This window comes from Anopheles gambiae, chromosome 3 (genome assembly GCF_943734735.2).
Source record: "Anopheles gambiae chromosome 3, idAnoGambNW_F1_1, whole genome shotgun sequence".
In the NCBI taxonomy this organism is placed as follows: domain Eukaryota; kingdom Metazoa; phylum Arthropoda; class Insecta; order Diptera; family Culicidae; genus Anopheles; species Anopheles gambiae.
The window spans coordinates 36,435,595-36,456,080 of record NC_064602.1 but is presented as its reverse complement, the minus strand read 5'-3'; the positions used below and the strand labels follow the sequence as shown (position 1 = coordinate 36,456,080).

The following is a 20,486-nucleotide window of genomic DNA, read 5'->3' as shown; positions in this document are numbered from 1 at the left end:
GATAGTGGGATTCAAGTAGGCAAACACTGCTGCTTACAAGAACGCACCCAAAAGAAGTCACAGTGACGGTACCATATGAAGAAGGAAACTCTTCTAGACAGCGTCAAACTTCTTCTGGCTTCTGTCTGCAGTCTGGTGTAGATAGCTCGTTTATCAAAACTCAACGAAGTGATGCCTCCCGTCTGCTCTATCACATCATTTCCCCTTCGATTTGCAAACACACACACAAAAAATGCAAATAAATCAACGCACAGTGGACGCGTATGAGCCGGGTCTCTCGTCCAATCAAGCGGCAGCTTGGTCAACCGTGAATGAAGAAATGAAACAATTTGCCCCAGTTTCTGCACACCCCGCCAATGACGTCAAAGCGCCGGGCGGCCGTGAGCGATTCTTGTGGCGAGTGTGCGAAAACACGTCACAGACGCACTTCTTGTGCCGGCCACCGGCGAACACCCGTTGCCATTTGTCCTTTCCCGTCTATTGATGGACGAGTTTACGGTACGGCGCAGTTCCGTATCGCTAGCAGTGGTGCTTCCGGTCTGTTGATGGTACATGACACGCGCCAGCGCAAAGAAGCGAATAAAACCAGTTTCCAGTAAATGAAGAAAACATACATTTGATCAGAAAGCATCGTTTATCCATGGGGGGAGCATTGATTTGATAACGAACAGAACCAATGGAACCAGCTAGAACCAGATCACTTGCCTTGGCTGTAATCGGTCAGTGCCAGCGCGATGATACGACATTAGCTAACTGCGCTTTGGGACATGCGAATCTGTCCGGTTGCGTGGCTTGCAGGTGATCTATCTGTTTCCCACTTTTACGAAACACGTTTTAGTCATCAACTTGCTACGGTTTTTTGAACATTCCGGGAATTGATCAGACAACATGGGATACAGATAAACTACTTCATGACTTTGCGAAGGTGGTGAGTTTGCTGCGTGACTGTATGACGTAATTTCCCATTTGAAATGGCAAGCACTACCAGAAGTTCCCTCAATTATCGCCTAAAGTTTAGTAGCGAAAACTGTGATTTTAAAACAATATTGTTTCTGTGTGAAAGAATTATTCGATGTACGAGTCACATTACAAACTTATAATGGCGCAATTAAGGCACCATTAAATAACATTCAAACTGCACTAAAGTACTAAATAAATAATAATGCACTTAAGCTAAACACAACAATATTTTGTTTTAATTACCAATTAGTGTCAACATACTAAAAATAATTTGTTGAAACATTCATGCGGTTTTCACGCCTGGAAATTCAGAAGCATCATCTTTTCCCAACGCATTCGCTGCAACAATCTTTGCGCAAAAGCTCATGGCTTAGAGCTTTCACGCGCGTCTTGCATTGCACTACTACACTACCAAAAGTGCACTATGGATTGCAAGAGGACATATTTTTACGGGTAAAAGTTGAAAAACATTAAAAAAATGTGTTTTGTTTTTGTTTTTAAAGAAGAAGGTCAAAGCAATTAGAATAGTTAACAGAAACGTAAAATAATATAGTAAAATTTGATTTTACAAAAAAAATAAAAAAAAATAAGTGAAATTTAAATAAAATGTAAGTCATGTGAAAAGACACCATTCTTCAAGTAGATAATTTTGGGGGAAAATAGTGAAAATAATTTAAAAAGTAATAAGAAGAGCAATGTAATGTTGCCTTATTTTTGTACATTTTATAACAACTTACGCTCCCTTGTATTATGTATTGTCTCTAAATCTAATTTCAATTTCTAAATCGAAAACAAAAAGTAGCTTAACATAATAAAGCGAAAATTCGTAAATTATACATAAACATACATTCAATATTTCGCTTGCGCGCTGTTTATGACCACCAGCCGCGCCAACCGTCTGCCAATGTGCCGCTGTAACGATCAGCGGACGATCGTACGCGCGCGCAACAAAACTAAAAATGAAAAAAGAGAAACCAACGCACGCTAGCGCCTTTCGATTCGCGGCTCAAAAGCTTCACTTGTAATCGTTCCGCCGATCCGAGCGGACGCGCGCGCGCTCAACTCCCTTTACAGCAGACACGCAGCAGCAGCAGTAGTGTTGCTTGACGGTTTGTGTTCTCAGTTGCTGACGCCCTGATCTCTCGCTACCTTGCAGTGCGGCACAAACCGAAATAATCACCACGTAACGTAAATAAAAACGTTCAAGTGAAGGAAACAGTGATAGGAGGAGAATTTGAAAAAAACGCACACACACCCCAGAGCTCCAGTTTATCAGCACATTTCCTGGGTCAAGCGCCGAAAAGCAGCTACGGCACGCACACAGCCACATTTTCTTTCACTTTTCGTTTCGCCCTTTTGTCGACTTTCTTGCGTAGTTTTAAAACGGTGCGTACGCACTCCGGTGCGCTTAAAACGCGTTGGCCGTAAATTGTGTATGCCGCGTGTGTGAAGTTCGCGAAGTTATGAACCGTGGCGAAGTGGGGCCGGAAACTGCAGATAGCGTAAACTAAAAAGCCATCATCGGTAAGCTGCCTTGCTGCTGCCGTGCCGAGGCCGCTGGTGCTCTTCAGTGCGAAACGGCGTGTAAAATAAAGACCAACGAAAGCGGTAATATAGCGACCGTTTTAAAGCCAAAAAAAGAAGCCTACATCGTGTGTGCGTCAAAGAGAGAGAGCGCAAAAAACAGTGCATTTAAAAAAAAAAGACGGATGAAATTAGTCATCCAAATCCAACCAACAAGTGACGGGAAAGCAGTTTCATTTTCACCAGTTTTCCCCTCCGAAGTGTCGCCTGTGTGCTGTTTTTGTTGTTGGGAAGGCGTGGAGGGACTAACGGTGAAGTAAAAAGAGAGTGAAAGTGTCCGTGTGTCCGCAACCCGGGCAAGACGCGGGTGACAAAACCCCGGGCGGGTGGTGAAGTGAACGACGCGACGCGAATGTGGTGATGCCCTTATTGCCACCTTTGGCCAGCGTGCTTGTACAGCCACCGTAGGTTGCACCCGGGCGGCAATCCAACAGAGGGAGTGTTGTGTATTTGCGTACGGCGTGTACCAATAGTGTGGCGCGCAAATGAAAGGATAATAGTTGTGTTTTGCCGCGGCCCTTTTCGTGTTGTGCTACACCAAATAGTGCTGATTACACAATCAATATTAATTAAGCAAATGCAAATGCAGCCCGCCCAACAGCGCGACCAGCGGTGGAAGTAAAGGTGCCCATCGTTGCTACCGGGAGGAGAAGATCTCCCTGGGCTGTGTTTAGACCGCCCTTTGGAGGGCGCGTGTGTGTGTCGGTGATCGTTAGTGTGCTGGGTGGTGGTGGTTTCTGTTTTGGTGGAAAAATATTTACACTCACATTAGGGTGCCCTCGACCCAACACACAGCAGTGGACTAAACCGGGTGAAAAACAAAAACATAAATCTTTTTTCTGCGGAGAAGCTTGCGCCGCTGCTTTGAAGTTCGATTCGCGGTGCCCCGGCAACGTTGCGCAAAAGATAGAGTAAAAGGGTTAGGGCGGTCCCTTGTTTGTTTGCATCTTGCACTCTCTCGCACATCTAAACCTAAACGGAGGCATCTCCCTTTAGCGCGCGCGCGAGCGTCGTAAACAGTTGCAGCTGGAGACAGGTACATGCAAACCCTGTTAGCTGTGTAACACGGTCAAAGGAAACCAGTTTCACCGTTCTGTTCTCACCCGGGGCTAATACTATTCCCCCTCCCCGACCCCTACACACTACGAGTGGAGCGTTTCGTCTACTACTCTAAGCTAACGAGAGCACGGTCAACTACCGCCCCCATTTGCACATTCCACAATCGGCTGCAAACAAAAACAACTCCTTTTCTGGGGGGGCTTGGCTGCTGCCTACATTCCTGGCGGAGCACATTCTGCCGGCAATCGTTTAACAAAATAAAAGCAACGCTCGACGAGACACACCGGGCAGGCAGTACGAGTACAACGTAAAAGAAACGGAAGAAACGCCGTCGTGAAGCTCAGCAAAGCGTTGTTGACAGGCACGGTATGACTTCTTCCATATTTCTCACCATGGCAGGATGGACTAGTGACAAGTTTCGTCTCTCCTGTATCGACAACAATGGTCTCAAGCGCACCCTGCTGAAGATGCTGATACTGGACAATGGCACGAAAAATTCGGTAAGTGTCTGAATGGGAGCGCCGCCTGTGCGCCTTACAACCTGAATAAGATTAAGCAATCACATCCCTGGGTGTCTCTATGGCGTAATTGATAGACCGGGCGGGATAATACAAGGCGGGACGTGGACGGATTCTCATCTGGGAATAATCCATCTCATGAGATGATCTTTTTCACTTCAACAACTATGAAAAGCCTCAAATGAACTCAGGTGGAGAAAATACATTTCTTGCACCTTGGAACCGTCTAAAGAGGAGGAGGGGTGGTTCTAGTTCAAAGTACACCCAATAAAAAGTGTGAAGGCAATTCATATCTCTGCTTTGTGCCTGTGCACACTGATGCGCCTCGTTGCGTTTTGTATATCTTTCGACCCCCACCCTCCCGAGGACACTCGAAAGCGGCCCGGGGTGTGATAAGGAAGTCATAAAGGAGGTGGTATCTATCCCCAAACTCATAAAACTCCCCATCGACCACCGCACCGGGGCTCTCTCTCTCAAAACACCACCACCATTGCTGCTCAGGCGTGTCAAATTTATTCCAGCACAATAGCAAAGGCAAATAAAACACTTCACTTCCTAGTAGTTTTGGGTCTTTGCACCCCCCTCCAAATGTTTAGAACATTTTGGCATTTCGGCCTCAGCTCGGTTGGTTTTGTTTTATGTATTTCGCGGTATACTTGAAACGGCTAGTGTTTTGGGTATGGCACACCATTTACGATCGAACAGCAGATCGGGCTCATCATTGAGCAACAAAGTGAGCTCCGAATAGTCAGCGAAACTCTTTTCCAGTTGTATTTTAAGCCGAAAGTTGGGATTTTCCCAACGTTGGCTGCAGAAACCTGCCGTGGCAGGTTTTCTTGCTTCAGCTGTCCACCGTTCGTGAGATGCTGAGCCGAGTGATGACGTAGAAGTCGACCTATTAAGCGATCAACCGATTTCGCATTATTATGTATCTGGTGGTAATGCGATACGATCACCGAATGATGGGCTCGTCTTCGCTTCTTGGGATCAAATGTTGACCCATCAAGCGAACGCGAGCTGTTGTGGGGTTGGGGTGAGGGCGGCTCTGTAGAGGGATGGGACCCCCATGTTGTCAATGACACTTTTCACGGTCATTTTTGAGCTACACCATGTTTCGAATGGGTCGGGTTTACGTCAGCAAAACCAGCAAGTCGTGTTCAGGGATTTTTATGAAGAATATGCAAATGTTCTTCTCTCGCCTTCCAGTACTGCGCAGGTGGAGTTTCTCTGCGTAGTCTGAATGGGGGCCTCAACAGGCTGGTGGATATTGGAACATTCACGCGGCAAGTCAACCCCGATATGTTGCTCCACATTCCAGCCACGCATTTCGTCACGGCTGGCTGAGCTGGGTAATAAGGGTTAGGGAGATTCTTCTTCTTTCCCCCCCTTCAAAGTTGCCGAGGCTTTAGGTCTCTTGAAACTTGAAACGCAATTTATCCCGAGTGAACCTGTCTGGGCCGCACATTCATTCACAGCTTCACGCTAAAATAGTACCTGCAAACAGTAGTGGCCACACAATTGCGGAATCGCTAACGAGTCGCGGTGTAAAATTAGCGCCCCCGATGACGTTGTGAGATGACGACTGTATGGCTACGTCTTGGGGCCCGATGTCATTACAACGTGTAGGAGATTGTCCGTTATTAAGATCCTCTTCAATTTCCCGCCTCCTCCGTTGGCGCCCGGGCTTTTCTTGTCGCACGTTGGGACAAAGCTTGTTCGCTGGCCGCGAAAACCATCGGTACACACAGGCGCCTATTGACGGATCTGATTAGGATGCGGACCGGATTCCCGCACTGAACGCATGCACAGAGCCGGTGGTAGTGGCAGCGACAGCTAACCTCAAAGAAGGGGCCCTCAAAACTAACCGGTTCCAACCGGTTTTACGACACGAACCGATGATCGGTATAGTGGTGGACGTTATGACAAGTGTATGTCATTGATCTGGACATTGTAGTGAAACCCAGTGTCTTGTGCAAGGAGCAGCTGTTCTGGGTGCGATTAAGAAACACACTATTCATAGCTCCACACAACCAGTGGCCCGTGGCGGTAAGATCATGAACAGAAACAGACACACACGATCCAATTGACGTCATCCACACGTGCAGGGCGCATCGGCGGAGCAGCTGTGATTGCAAAACAACATGTGCACACACGCCAGCCCATTACTTTGGAGGACAATAGGGAGGGGTTATTGGAGGGATTTAATTTTCTTCCGGATGCTTCTTGCAAGGGCACGGGAAGGGCCCGGAACAGATGGAAATTAGCCTCGTTTGATGGAGAGCAGTGGGCGGTTTTTGGGGTGGGTTTTTGATACCCGATGAATGACAGCCTGAGTGCCATTCGTTGCAGAGCGGAACCATCTCGCGTGCTTGCTGTACTAACAATAACCAGGGCTGTGTTACGCTCAGATTGCATGTTTATTGTTCCAGACGCGTGTTCCTGCTGCCAAATCCAAACAATCAACGAGCTGCAACACACTTTGTGGAGTAGTAGCAAATCGCCATCGGAACATGTTTTGTAAACTAGCATGTCACAAATCGAAGAGATTTCGAATTGTGTACACAAGGAAGTTGATCTTGTTTCGTGTGCTAATTGGTTCCCGCTGCGCGCGAGTCTTTCCCAAGGTTTGCAAACTGGAATCACATCCACACGTGATCTTAGGAGCACGGAATTCTCATTTTCGAGGGACACTAAAAGCCTTTACTCTACAGTCCATTAGTGATCCCAGCGTTTGCAATTAGAACAAGTTGTACTTCTAATGGTAGGCGCCATCCACGCATCCGGTAGCGAACGTGTAAGTAGGAGCCGAGACGGGAAGCAGAATTCGTCTGTACCACACCGAGCAAGCATGGGTTGAGAGAAAACCCAGCTAGAATGATCATCACCTTCAGGGCCTAATTATCAACCTGACGCATTTGGACCAAGCAGCTCCCCACATCTTCCCCTCGGGCACGGTTGTGTTAATTGCCATACGGCACACCACACAGGGCGCCGTAGAACCATGCCAGTATCAATATTTTAACAGATCACAACCTCATCATCTCACCGCCAAACCATTTGAATATGGCATGTCCTTGAGAGCTCGGTAGACGGAGATCGAGGGTGGGGGGAGGGGGATGATCGGGTTCCGGAGCAAAAGCCGGGTGGTAGACCCGGCGGCGCAAAGGCCGATGTTGTTGAAGCGACCAGCTTCAGCATGACGATGATGACTCAGGGCATTCGCAGTTCTGTAGTTCCTAATGATCTTGCAACGTAGCCAACACACGAACAGCACACTTTTTTGTTCCTTCGTCCCTGTGTCACGGCTCTAGGGTATCGATCGATCATCCTCCATCGATCACGGAGCATTTGGTTGAGGGGGTTTATTACTTAATCGCGTTTTAAACCGCAGCTTTACATCATGTTTGCGGTGCGCTGTCGCCACTAAATCGACCGTTTCCATCGACTACCACCCCCGAGAACCCGATTAATTGCACCGCTAGCGAGGTCACAACCGCGGGAGGGTGTACGTGGGAGTAGATCAGTCAGTGATCGGCGGTTGTGGTTAAAGTGGTTATGACATTTTTCCAACTAGACATATCCAGACTTTTTCGCTTTCTTTCTCCCGATCGCGCGGGTGCAATTCGAGAACGATCCGGCACTGTAAACACGATCTTCACGATCGTTTTGCAGATAGCAGTATGTTGCTAACTAACACACGGTTCTAATAATTAACGCGTTGCGCGATCATGCGTAAAATCACAAATACCAACCAACTTGGGAGAAAAGCCAATCCATACGAAAAAGATCGTTTTGTGCTCGCCTTTGTGTAGTGGTGTATTAGACGTGATTTGACGAAGCTTTTCGAACCACCAAAACAAGAAGCTGTCATAATTAGAGCGCAGCCGAGATACGGACGCCACACGGCGCTAGGGCACCTTTCCTCGTCGCGATTGCGATTGCTGGGTCACTAACCCTGTGCTGTTTGTTCGATTTGATCGTGTTGAAAAGGCAGAGTGTGATTTCTCAATATTCCACCTCAAAAATAACAACTTGCGTATCGGTCCAAAGCCCTTTTTTGGTTGATAGAATCTCACTTCTTCATGTGCAGTGGTGTTATCATCTGCCGTTGGTGTATGTGTGTGCGTGTGTGCATGTTTCTGTCTGTACAGCAGCACTATTATGGTACGCGTGATGGTGAAACCAGAGAAACTGTGTGTTGAAACAGTTGTCCCCATGTGTATCCCGCCGTTGTGATTGTTATCTCCCGCCTTTGGATGCTGGTTAACTAACCGACACTTCGTTGTACCAAACTTCCATTTTCAGAACATTGAAGCAGAACGTACCGCGACGGAGTATCTGGTCGACCAGGGTGTGCCGACGGCCAATGCCAACAAATCGCTGCTCAGCTTTCTCGCAATCGTAAGTGTCTTTTACATCTTTATTTCTTTCCCCTTCTCACACTGTTGTTGTTGTTGATGATGCTGTTCACCTGTCAGAGGACCAGAGAGGATGTCCCTGAACACGCGCGCCTGTGTGCGTGCTTCTCCTCCGAGACAAAAGGGCTCCTAGACCGAGGTATCATGTTCGGTATCCCCCGACATGCAACTCGACTGACCGACCGACCGACTGACGACTGGTGGTGGTTGCAGTGCGCAGTGAAGCGATGGCCACGCGCAAAACCATTAACATTCATGTGCGCGACGAACGCGACTGCTGACATTTCGCAATTTATTGTGTCTCGCTCGCATCTCGCGTAACAGCCCTTCCAGCGGCAACGTGTTGCGGGCCGCGCGGCAAAACAAACGCACAACACAAATCCGCGTACTGTCAATCGCGCCAACCAGCCAACGGTCGCGGAAGCGTTCGGTCCCATGGCCTCCCGGCGGGGGGGTTTCAGTGTCACTCTGTACTGCTGCTGCGTGCGCCGTCTTCTATTGCCCTAACGCGTGGCCTGGCCCTGGGTGCGGACCCTGACGATGAGTGATGAACGCTGTCCAGTCCTCCGTTCAGAATCTTCTCGAGGCTCGAGATCGAAGATCGATCGATAAATGAAGCGTTGACCATTGTTTTCTAGAGCCGGCTTCCAAAATTGGGACGCAGATGCTCCGCTCTGGTGCGCCCACCACCGTTTGGTTTGCCGTTTTAAGAAATTGTATGTCCGCTCTCGGGACATTAGAGAGAAGAGAGCGCTGTAAAACCGGCACTCCCCCCATTGCACACAACCTTCCGTTTATGGTCAGCGTCAGTGCCGAAAGCGGAAAGATACCGCCCGCCCGATCGCAGATCTTTGGAGCGTAAGCGTCTTTGCCGCCGCGCTGCATAATAAGTGCGCAGATGACTTCACGCGCTACCATTGCCAGCGAAAAGAGCACGTTGATCTCGGGGTTGTTGCCGCTGCTGCTGCTTCTGTGCGGATGCGTCCGCACACGTTCGGAAGGCAACACGCACATTGTGGCCGTACACGCAGGTCGTTTACGCAAGGCCTGCGTGGTGATGACGGTGCTGCTGCTGCTGCCTCTGCTGCATCCGTAATGTGTTGTGTACACGCGGAATGTCAACACACAAGGGGTTTTGTTGGGGTCACCCAGAATGCCATGCCGAAGACATTGGACTTTAATTATTCAGCGCTCTCCCTCTATAAGCCTCGCTTCTTTCAATGCTACAGCATACGTTTCTGCTCAAACCTTCGACAGGGCGGGGATATGATGCTTTTACTGCGTTGCCGCCTATTCATGATTTTACCACCGTGTTTTGTGCCCTCTTCTTCGCCATATGGATTCACTCGTATCGCTAAGTTCGTTAGCATCAGTTACCGGTGGGATGGGAGGGTTTCATTGTTGCCCACTTTCCTCTCTCACACGCTCATCCAGTATGCGAATCCCGCACTGACGTCAAGGAGAAGGGTTCATGCACCATGGCCCGGGGTTCGTCGCCATCGGTAATCTAACGCGCGTTTGTCGACTCAGTGCTACGCGTGCGTGTGTGTAGGAGAAATTGGCCGATTGCAAACCGGATGGGAGGGGTGGGAAGTGCCCATACATGTATATTTATCTCCCGATGCTTTAATGCCACCGGGAAAGGCCTTTTTGCCACGCATATCCGGATGCATCACAGCAATCCGGATCCAATACACCACGTCACGATGGGAAGTTTCTTTTCGCCGGTTTCCATTTCAATGGGCTCCGGTTTTGGGAAAGAAGAAAGTGAAACAAAAACCGACACGGCACGGGGTGACAACACACTAAACCTCTACACTCTTGCTCGCTCGTTTACTCCTACCTCTGCCACAGCCACAGCGGCAGCGAGGGACGTAAGTGCGTCATCAGGCGACGAACGTCCGCATTCCCGGTGACGACGGTTGGGCTCGCTCGCTCGCTGTCCCACTTTCGCTGTGGTGTGGCTGTGGAAAAGTAACAACTTTTACCTTTTACTAATGCACCGAGCGGTAGGCATGACGCACAGCAGATCGGCCTGTCACGTTTCCACGGCACGGCCGCAGATCGATACGCAAATCGCGCCAATCTCGAGCGGGCAACCCCTGGGGGTGACAAAGGAGCAAATGCGACGATCTTTGACATTCTGCGCGTACTTGTTTTGAATGCTCCAGGTGTTGCAATGTGAGTGTTGAAGGCATTTAAAACCTGTGTTCAAAGCTCGTGCGTCATGTGCTTGATGATCATCCTGCTAAAAATGAAAACGCAGCCGCAGCAGACTTCTGTGCGCCATCCCTTCGCAGGCATCTCTAAACCGACCAAGATTTAAAGATATCATTTAGAAAATGATGATTATAATTTTTACCTCCCCACAGACGCACACACACACACGCGCGCGCGAAATGATAAATAAAAACCATTACCCTTGGGGCTGACTGTGGCTGTACCGGAACGTGACCATCAGGGCCGCCGCCAACCACCATCATCACCACACGTCATATCTGCCGGCGGGTCACGTAATTGCTCTTTCACTTTACACCCTTCCCCACTGCCCAAAGGACTCCGGTGGTATGAAAAAGTGCACACTACTATATATCGGGCGTGTAAGCACGCCGATTAATGGTGGCCCCGCTCGGGTCGCGCTTGCCGCTGGCGGCCGGGCACAAAAAACAATTGACACCGGAGACGCGAAAACCCTTTGCTTTTCGCCACTCGGTCCCGTGCACATTAATCCCTCGGGGTTGTAATTTATCTGAATTACCCTCAATTAGCATACGGTGCATTGTTTCCACCACGGGAAGGGGCATAGGAGACGGTAGTTCGCGCCACAGTACTGCATGTGACACTTGTGAGCGGATGACGAGGAACGTACGCGAGCGCGCGCGCGCACGCTGCTCACGCGTCCGCAGTTGTGAGACGTGGCGCGACCTGCCCTTAACACGACAGCCGGCAGCCGGACACACACAACACACGGGTTATGATTTAATTAATAGAAATAATACTGACGTGGGCAGCAGTAGTGTCTGCCGTTGCAGTAGTGTGTGGATGCGTCTAATCCTGTGTGGTGATCGGAATGGGGATGCGTTTTGTTATGGACACGCTTGGACCACCCAGAAAAAGAGTGATCATGTCTCGAGCATCTCCATTGTTTGTTTGCAATTCCGTCGTGCTTTGATCGATTGTGTTGAATTTCAAATTAACGATCGTTTTGATAGTTGTGCCTTACGAGACCGTGGGGTTGATTTGGAGTGCTATTCATCGATCGTTCCAACAGTTTCCTAGATTTGGGGTGACTTCACAGGTTTGAAAAAAAAACGACCCAAGAGGCTTCTTTAAAGATTAAACTTAGTAATGGCCGCTCAGTTAACGCGGTGGTGGTGGTCCCACACTTCCGTTCTCACGGCCGTGATCTTGCCCGATGGGCTTTTATCCACACCGAAAACAGTTTCTTCAATTTAAAGCCCCAACAACATAAAAAAAAACCCACGACCTATTCAGAAGACTTCTTTGCTTTTTGTGCCTTTTTCTCCCCAAACACCGAATAACGAATAGATCCTGGGGCACAGAAAAAAAACAGACCACAGATACATCGCAAAAACCCTTCCACAACCAAAAACAGCTCCACAAAATCATCGTCACGCTTGATAAGATCACGGTAGCGCCCGCGGTGGCGACGAACCCTTGCCTGTGAGCATTTAACGCTCCAAAACGGGCGACTCCTTACTTGCCATACCCTTCACTGCCGCACTCTAAGGTCGATCAACCGGTGTTGAGGAGGTTTGGCCTGGCCGCGCACTGACCCGTTTGTTCGCCTTTTGGGGTCGACCTCTTCGCCGCCGGCGGCTGCTGGAGGAATAGGAGGATGGAATCAAAACAAACGATGATCACTGGAGAACACAACTCGCTGGCAGCGATCGACGGCTGGGCCGACGGTTACACAGTCTGCCGGCGAGACCCCATTGTTATCGCATTGTGGTGGTAGGGGGAGGGTGCAGTAGTTGCCTGCGTGGCGATCTAACAATAGGGCATTAATTAAAAATAGCGCGCACGTAGGGCACTATCTATCTAGCGCCCGCGTACCCCCATTCGAGGGCGGACGTCATCCGCGATTGACGTGAAGCGCGCGTACGGTGCGAACATGCATAAATGCGTGTAATTTACCAGTGTGGCAGAAATGCGTCTGGAAAGCGTCTTGGGAAAGGCGGTGTCTGATCGAGATACACACACACACACACAGAGGGCGCTGATGCTTTCGCCCGCAAACGTCTGCTTGGAGTGCTCCGGGGTGAGTTATCACCTCTCGGGTGTGTGTTTTCATTTTAATTAACCGTTAATGTGCAATGTCTAAATCGGAAACAATCACAACATCGACTGAGCTGATGGCGTCGGCGTCGGCGTCGGCGGCGGCAGTGGGCCATCAGCAGCGGCCCTGCCCTGACCCAGTCGCCTCGTGCATAACCTTGCGCGATCCTGAGTTGGATTCGGTCCTGATAGTGAGAGTAAATCCACTGCTTCGATTACCGATTGGCGGGCGCCCTGAGCAGGCTTGAGGTTCAACTTCATAACACAAACGTTTGGATACAATTCAGCAACATCAGCGCTATTAAAAGTTCAGAAAAGATTTGATTCAATTTCCCAACAACCAACAGAGTGGGTGACGTCAATAATCGTTATCAATCCGGCCTGGGGTTGTTTTGAGTTCGCTGCAGCTAAAAACGATAAACCGGACAGGCCCCCCGGTGTGGTTTCATTGCTTTAAGTTTTGGACTTTTCATTGCCCGTGTTTAGCCCGCCCCGAGCACCGCAAACGTGGCGAAACGTGAGCCGCGCGTTCGGTCTCTTATCAACCCGCGGAACGGTTTTGGTCAAAACTCGAACCAGTGCGGGGGGCACAAACAAACACATGCTAGCCACTGCGTTGCTAATGCCGATCTTCTTTCGGTTGTGTGTGTATGTGGATGTGTCGATTGCTTTCCGGTCGTCGACGTCACTGCGTCACTTCGGTCGTACACGCAAATCAATCTTTGCCCAAATCGAGCACTAGAATGTTGTGCCCCGTTGCTAAGGGCACATCGTGTAGGTTTGTTGCTGCCACCGTCGCCGCCACTGCCGCCACCAAAGCACCGCAAAGCAGTGCAAAGGCTGGGAAATTATCTATTAAAATATGTAGCCAACCACACGTTCGGCATCCGGGACACACACACAAACACATAAACTGTTAGTTGGTCGCTGTTGTTAAGTGTTTGAAGTACGCTATTTAAATGTGTAGAAATTAGTTGTTTGTAATAAAATGTAACAATGTAATACAATGTCTAGCAAAAGTCTCAAAAACATCAAAGTGCGATGTCTAAGGAAGGTTCCATAAAATAAAATACAGAAATAAACATCCAACAGTCAGCCAGCCAGATGGTCTAATGGTACAGCAACCGACTGTTATAGGGCCAGTCGTTGATCGATTCCCAACAGGCGGCACCTCCTCTCGTAGCATAGAAAAGACTAATTTCTCCTTTACAATATCAGTTTTCTATGTATGTCTGGTATAAATCGCATCAGCTTCTAGCCCCCCCGTAAGGCGCATTTATCTGCTGCCTGGTCCAGAAATCTTTGTCTTGAGAATCTTAAAAGCAAGCTCCCTCATTACCTTGATGATGCCAGCTTTGAGATTAAGACAAACCCGCCGCAACATTTTCCCATACTTTTTTATTATTACTTCATTCATTGCACAAGCACAAGTCCAAAAACAAGTGAGCAGTTGTTGATGATGATCCAACAGAGACTCCCACAGAAAGCTCACAGATCCGTTTTTTTTTTCGTGAAGCAACCATTGCATCCAGACTCGTCATCTTGTGCTCCCCTCGATGATGGTACGGCTGAACAATTAGTGTAGGTGATTTATATTCCCACCGGGCGGCGGCCGGGTGGGGGCAAAGCGAAGCCACACATGAATAACAACCGCTCGTTGTATCGCTCATCATCACCTGAACAAGACATCGTTACTCGAGCGCTTCCGAGATTGATAAATCACTTCCATTAGAGCGCTTTACACGCTGCTGTTTTCACTCTTTTTTTGTTTTGCCTGTGTGTTGTCTCCAGTAGCTAATAACCATTCCTGTTGGCTCTTCGGAGTGATAGGGTTAGAATTTTGGCAAGCACAAAAAAGGCACTTGCCGGATGTTCTCAGGATCGTCGGGAGCAAACGCCGGTACGGGGTGAAGTGGCTCACTCACGCTTACCTCACCATCGAGGGTAGCTCCGGACCGCAGGCATTTGGTGCTCGATTTATTCACCTCTCCTCCTTCTCTTCCCACTCCAACCTGTTTACGAGACGTCTAGAGGCCCTTTTGCTCGTGGTATGATCCTTCCCAGACGAAGGTAACAGACGCACAGACCTCCCTATCTCCCACTCCTTGTTTTGCTGGAAGGATTGGAAAGGAACAAAATGGCCACAGACAGACAAGAATATGTGAGCTGCTTTACCAAACACCAAGCCAACAGGGTGGGCAACAACAGCAGCCGGAGAGAAAAAAACACACCACCATCGAATACGACATTTTATATGCCACCGATACAGTCAGCCGCTGCTGTCCGCAACGGTTCGGTTTGACGTCAATCGCAGTGCTGCGGCGGCTCTGCGACGAAGTGGAGTGATTTTGGTAGAGCGAGACAAGCAATCGGGCGCTCCGGAACCGCTGCCAAGAAACGTTTACACCACGCACGCAAACAACGGGTATAAGAGCGCAGACGGGAAAGAGACCCTGCGCCTCTGCGGTATGCCCCCTGTAGCTGCCTCTTGCGAAAGCCTCACGATAGGTTAGGTCGCGACGACTTCTACATGGCACGGTCGTGTATAGCGCTAAGTACATGGTTAGATTGCATGGGGCCAATTGGGTTGCACCGTTGAAATGCACAGCAGAAAAAGCGTGACTCCGGAGGAAGGGGCTCGTCATCGACACGTAGGGATGAGCGCTGACTGGTGCATCAACGTTTACTTGGAAGATCTTCGGGCCAAGATCTTCGCGGGCCATGATTGCCGCCCGGGGAAGTATAACATGTCACTGAACTCCTATCAATGGAGTTGAACGCCACCGAGAAGGTTCTTGCGCTCCCGGCGTGTTGTGGGGAGAGGCATACCGAGCAACCGGCGCAGCAAGCCAGCAAGCCAGCCGCAATGACGTCAATGGTGTAGCGGATTCCGAGCCTTTTGCTCCACCTTGCCAACAGCAGACAACCCAACGCACGCTGGAAACGGAATGTGCCACAGTTTCCTCCGGCTGCTGGTGCTGCTTGTTAATTCCACCCATAATACCACACGCGCCACCATTATCATCATCTGGAGAGCTGGCCAATTAAATTATTCGACGATTTGGAAAAGTTGCCGTTGGAAGCTGAAGCGAAAGATTCTGCAAGAACAAGCTGCGCACGCACACTTTTCCTCATCAAAATACCTTCACCTTTTGCGTCGTTGCGCGTGCACGCGCAGTCACCTCCTGTCCGTTAGGTTTTGCCAATGGGAGCAATTAGCCGTCGCAGGCGGAGCACAAAAATTATGAACCTCCGGGTGTGCACCGTACGCTGTTGTGTGTTATATTGAGCGCGTGGTGTACACTTCCATCTTCCGATTTAAGGGGGCAGCGCGGGTTCGTTTGTTTATATTGCGGCCACACAAGCACTCACACACACACACATAAACTCTGTGCCGCGATCGTTAAGAGTTGGTTAATTGAATCCACCTGCGATTAGCTTCCCGCCCAATGAGAAGGAAAGAGAGGCACGAATATATACCCGGAAAAGTATGACCAAACCCGCGTCAAGAGGAAAATAATCGGTTCCAGCCATTACACCTGATGCGATCCATATGGGTTTAGGGGGCGGGCGTGGAGAGAGGTTCTTTTGATGTGAATGTGATGTATTGTATATACACAGATTCCACAGTTTGTATGCAGCAGTTGAGTCACCGGGGTCTAGGAATTAGCACAGGGCATTCGACTGTGTGTCCTTGAAGCGAGGAATACATTATGCTTCTGCCGTGTGGAGTGGCTGGTACAACCAGCTACAACCCGCGATGGTTCCAGCTCAGTGAACCAGAGCCGTACACGTGCCACAGAGTTTGAAGTGTACACCGCTTCACCGGATATCAGCAAGGCCACCAATACCGTCCGCGTGATGTACTACAATTTCAGGAACATATCCATGCTCACGCCTATACGCCAAGGCACACTCGGCTCCAAAAAAGCGTCCTATTTGTTTACGGCGAATATCTGGATGCCCGATAGAGGGATAGGTTGTCCACAAAGATAGTGAAGGAGGCGGTGGTGTGCTTCAGCCTCAATCTACCACGATTAGGATGTCGCTCATATCTAATCTAAGGTACATCGCCGTATCTTAGGGTGGCGCGAGTCACTGCGGCACCTGAAGCGCTTCCTTCAGATACACTGATTGTTGGTCCACATCTTGAGTTGGATCTTGCAGATCTTTTTGTTTAGCGGAACGAATCTCAGATACTCGATGGTGAACAGCAATACCTCACTTGCCATGTACTTCCCTTCAGGCCACTAAAGATCATCTTTTCTTGTCCTTTTCTCTTCCCATTTCAGAACGCCCTCGAGCTGAGTGCACCCGCCAGTCCCGTCCTGCTAGAATGTAACGCTCCAACCGTTCCTCCCGGCTGGCTGCAGCTGTCCGGCCATCCAAAAAGGTAAGCGACGATCACACCATCGCACTTTTTTCGATTTCTTGTCCTATCTGCTCGGAATCGGAATCCGATTCGAAGTTTGATTGATTGATTGTGAAATGCTATATTTAATCCACGGCCATCGCGAGCCCATCTAGAACCGCGCACTCAACTGGACGCGTTGTTTTGAGAAAGAGCGAGATTGCGCAAATGCAAACAGCTGATAAATCTGGGACGCGCGCGTTCCGGGGCCATTGGGTGTTCCCGGGGTTGATGCTGGCTGGGGCAGACACTCGAAGACATAACTTGTTCGCCGATGATCGGTGTTGTTATACGGAGGCTTGGACTTGCCCCAGCCAGTTATGACGTGCCGTGATCGTGCTATTGTTGAGGTTCGGCGCCGGGCGCCGTCTGAGCCGCTCAAACATCACTGCCGGGCTCGGAAGACAAGGTCAGAGCAGGCAAGGAAATAGCCGCGTGTGTCGCGTGTGTCGAGTGTTTCGAGCGGACACAGATCGCACGAAAGTGGAGCGGCCTTTTGGTTCGAAAGGAAGGCTCTGGTAACATGCGTACACCCTTCGAACGCCGTAGTGTACGTCATCAGTGGCCTCTCACGCTCCGAGGTACCGATAATACACTGGGTGCGGTACGGCTTTCAAACCGTGGATGGTAGAGATGGTATGGTGGTGGAATGCAAATAACAAAAGTGTCACAAAAATGCTAACTTTGTGTAACGTAACATTCCTCACCGGACCGGAGCGCGAGCGCACCCGATGACGTCAAGCTCTGGTGCGTGATGATGGTGGGTATAGACCAGTCCAGTGGCGAGCTGGAATTTCGCAACCAAGACGTTAAAGCTCTCCGGCGTGCGTTGGTGTCTCGTAGCATCTGTTTGCGCATTTTAGCGTCTTCCTGCCTCTTCTTTTCGTTGCGCATTCACAGTAGCGGAACGGCGGGGCGTTGGAGCAGATGAATGTTTTCTTTGAGTTTCGAATTTCGTACCCGAATTGGCTGATGGAAGAAGTCACGATTCAGTCTCGGCATAAGAGGGAGATTTTGTCGTGCATGATAACTTGAAGCCAATCGGGTCATTGGATGATCAATTAGGGTAGATGGTTAGACAAGGCATTATTGCGTTGATAGTTCAAGATATTGATGAGAACATCTCGAATTCCAGGAACACTCCTCGAATATCGCACAACACACAAACACTGCCGATGAGTAACTTGTAGCGTATAAAGGGTGAATCATTGCGTGTAGGAAGACTTCGAATAGACTTCAGTAGACTGATAGGAACCTAGAAATCTAATTTCCCTGTTACAACATCCAGAACTCCACTCTAATCTCTTCAATGTCTCTCTTTCCCTTATTGCAGCATCGCCCCTCTAGCCAATGGGATCGTACGGAAGCGCATCTCCGGCCCGAACGACACCGAACTGCTCGCCTACCGCCAGCTGATGGAGGACCCGCACGCCATCAAGGTAGTGCCAAAGTTCCTGGGCGTGCATCAGGTCGCGGGCGAGCATTTCATCGATCTGCACAACATGCTGCACGGCTTCACCGAACCGAACGTGATGGACATCAAGATGGGCTTCCGAACGTTCACCGAGAGCGAGGTGAGCAACACCGCGCTGCGGGAAGATCTCTACCAAAAGATGATCGCCGTCGACCCGTCCGCACCGAGCGCTGACGAGCACGCCCGGCAAGCGATCACCAAGCTGCGCTACATGCAGTTCCGCGAGAACATGTCCTCCACGCAGGAGAAAGGGTTCCGCATCGAGGCGCTCCGGATGCGCGGCTGCTCGCCCGTCACAGACCTGAAGACGATCAAAACCAACCACCAGATACGCACCACCATCGGGCACTTTGTCAATGGGCGGCGCAGCATCGCGAAGGACATCCTGAAGCGGCTGCGGCAGATGCGCACGCTGATCGAAAAGTCGGAGTTCTTCCAGCGCCACCAGGTGCTCGGCAGCAGCGTGTTCATCGTGTACGACGACCACCAGGTGGGCGTGTGGCTGATCGACTTTGCCAAGGCGCTGCCGCTGCCGCCCGGCACCAAGGTGACGCACCGGCGCCGCTGGCAGATGGGCAACTGTGAGGAGGGCCTGCTGCACGGGTTCGACGAGCTGATCCGCACGATGGAGGCGGTACAGCAGCAGGCGCAGCACTCTTCGGTCCGGCATCAGTCGCGTGCGACGGACGTTTAAGCCGCCGGGGGAAGGCGCATAGAATTTTTTTTAGTTGAATCTTAAAAGGGCGTCTTTCTGTTAGGGCTGGTCCCTTCTTGCCGCGTGTCAAGGCGTGAAGCTAGTCATCAATATATGTTGTGTTAAAGCAGGGAAGTAGGGGAGTTTTTTTCTGTAGATTGCACCCCCATTGTCCCCGAGAGTCGTAATGTGTGGGGGAAACGGACAGGGATAGATGAGGATATGTAAGGAAGGAGGAAAGGGGGATCTACGGGATGATCATTAAAAGACTGAACCCTCGCCGCAAAGAACAGCGATACAATGTGAGCGGAACCAACCGAACCAAACGATCGCGATTGGGAAAATAAGATGTCCCCAGCCGATCCGTTCCGGGCAAGCATGGAACACGCTCATCCCGTACATGCGTTTAGTGGCACCGTTTTGCGGTTTTTGGTTTGCGCAAAGGTATCATGTTCTTTGAAGAATGTAACATTGTTCCATATTGGAAAAATAAGCAAGTTTATAGAGTTTAAATGTGATGATGATGTATGTCGAAACAAAACGAAGAGCTAGAAGAAGCAAGGGGAAGCGTGAAACAACAACCCCGCGTAAACGTAGATCGTAACCGGTTGCGTGCAGCTTGTAGGAAACTGTCAATACACCATAGCTACTCTAACTAATATGTACTACTACTGCTACTACTATTACTACTACTACTGCTCCTTAATGAAAAGCAAATCTCTTCCTCCTAACCAATCAAACCAGCCAACAGAGTTCCGTTCTGCATACTCTACTCATTACTAACGGCAACTATTTAAGCTACCAGGTTTGCATAGAGAAATAGCAAAAGAACGCGCATGTTAATATATCCACTATAAGCTGGCAGACCATTGCATATTACCTTGTTTATTATTTAATGTGTTAAAACGTTTAAATTAATAAAATATTGAAATCAATTTTACGACGGAACGGGTTTTTTCATGAAAAGATGAAAGCAAGAAAGAAATAAGCGTTATTAAATTATTTCAAAAAAAAAAACCGGTAATATCACCAATATTTTTAGAATTTTAGTTGTCCTTGGGTTTATTCA

The 20,486-nt window shown here is 49.5% G+C and overlaps 1 protein-coding gene across 2 annotated transcripts; it reads left to right on the top strand.

Moving 5' to 3' along the window:
- The first annotated feature begins 1,968 nt into the window (after positions 1 to 1,968).
- Positions 1,969 to 20,360, top strand: LOC1278965 (inositol-trisphosphate 3-kinase A). Of its 2 annotated transcripts, none has more exons than XM_061653169.1 (4): positions 1,969 to 4,103; positions 8,427 to 8,522; positions 17,131 to 17,231; positions 18,583 to 20,360. In XM_061653169.1, the coding sequence occupies exons 1-4, from the start codon at positions 3,972 to 3,974 to the stop codon at positions 19,415 to 19,417; spliced, it is 1,164 nt and encodes a 387-aa protein (XP_061509153.1). In that variant the 5' UTR covers positions 1,969 to 3,971; the 3' UTR covers positions 19,418 to 20,360. The 2 variants fall into 2 exon arrangements, with proteins under 2 accessions (XP_061509153.1, XP_318612.5); XM_318612.5 differs by lacking the exon at positions 1,969 to 4,103 and adding an exon at positions 7,923 to 8,285.
- The last annotated feature ends 126 nt before the right edge of the window (positions 20,361 to 20,486 follow it).

Coding starts and splice junctions, on each gene's coding strand:
- LOC1278965 (XM_061653169.1), top strand. CDS start 3,972: ATGACTTCTTCCATATTTCTCACCATGGCAGGATGGACTAGTGACAAG. Junction 4,104..8,426: donor ACAATGGCACGAAAAATTCG/GTAAGTGTCTGA, acceptor TTCCATTTTCAG/AACATTGAAGCAGAACGTAC. Junction 17,232..18,582: donor CTGTCCGGCCATCCAAAAAG/GTAAGCGACGAT, acceptor CCCTTATTGCAG/CATCGCCCCTCTAGCCAATG.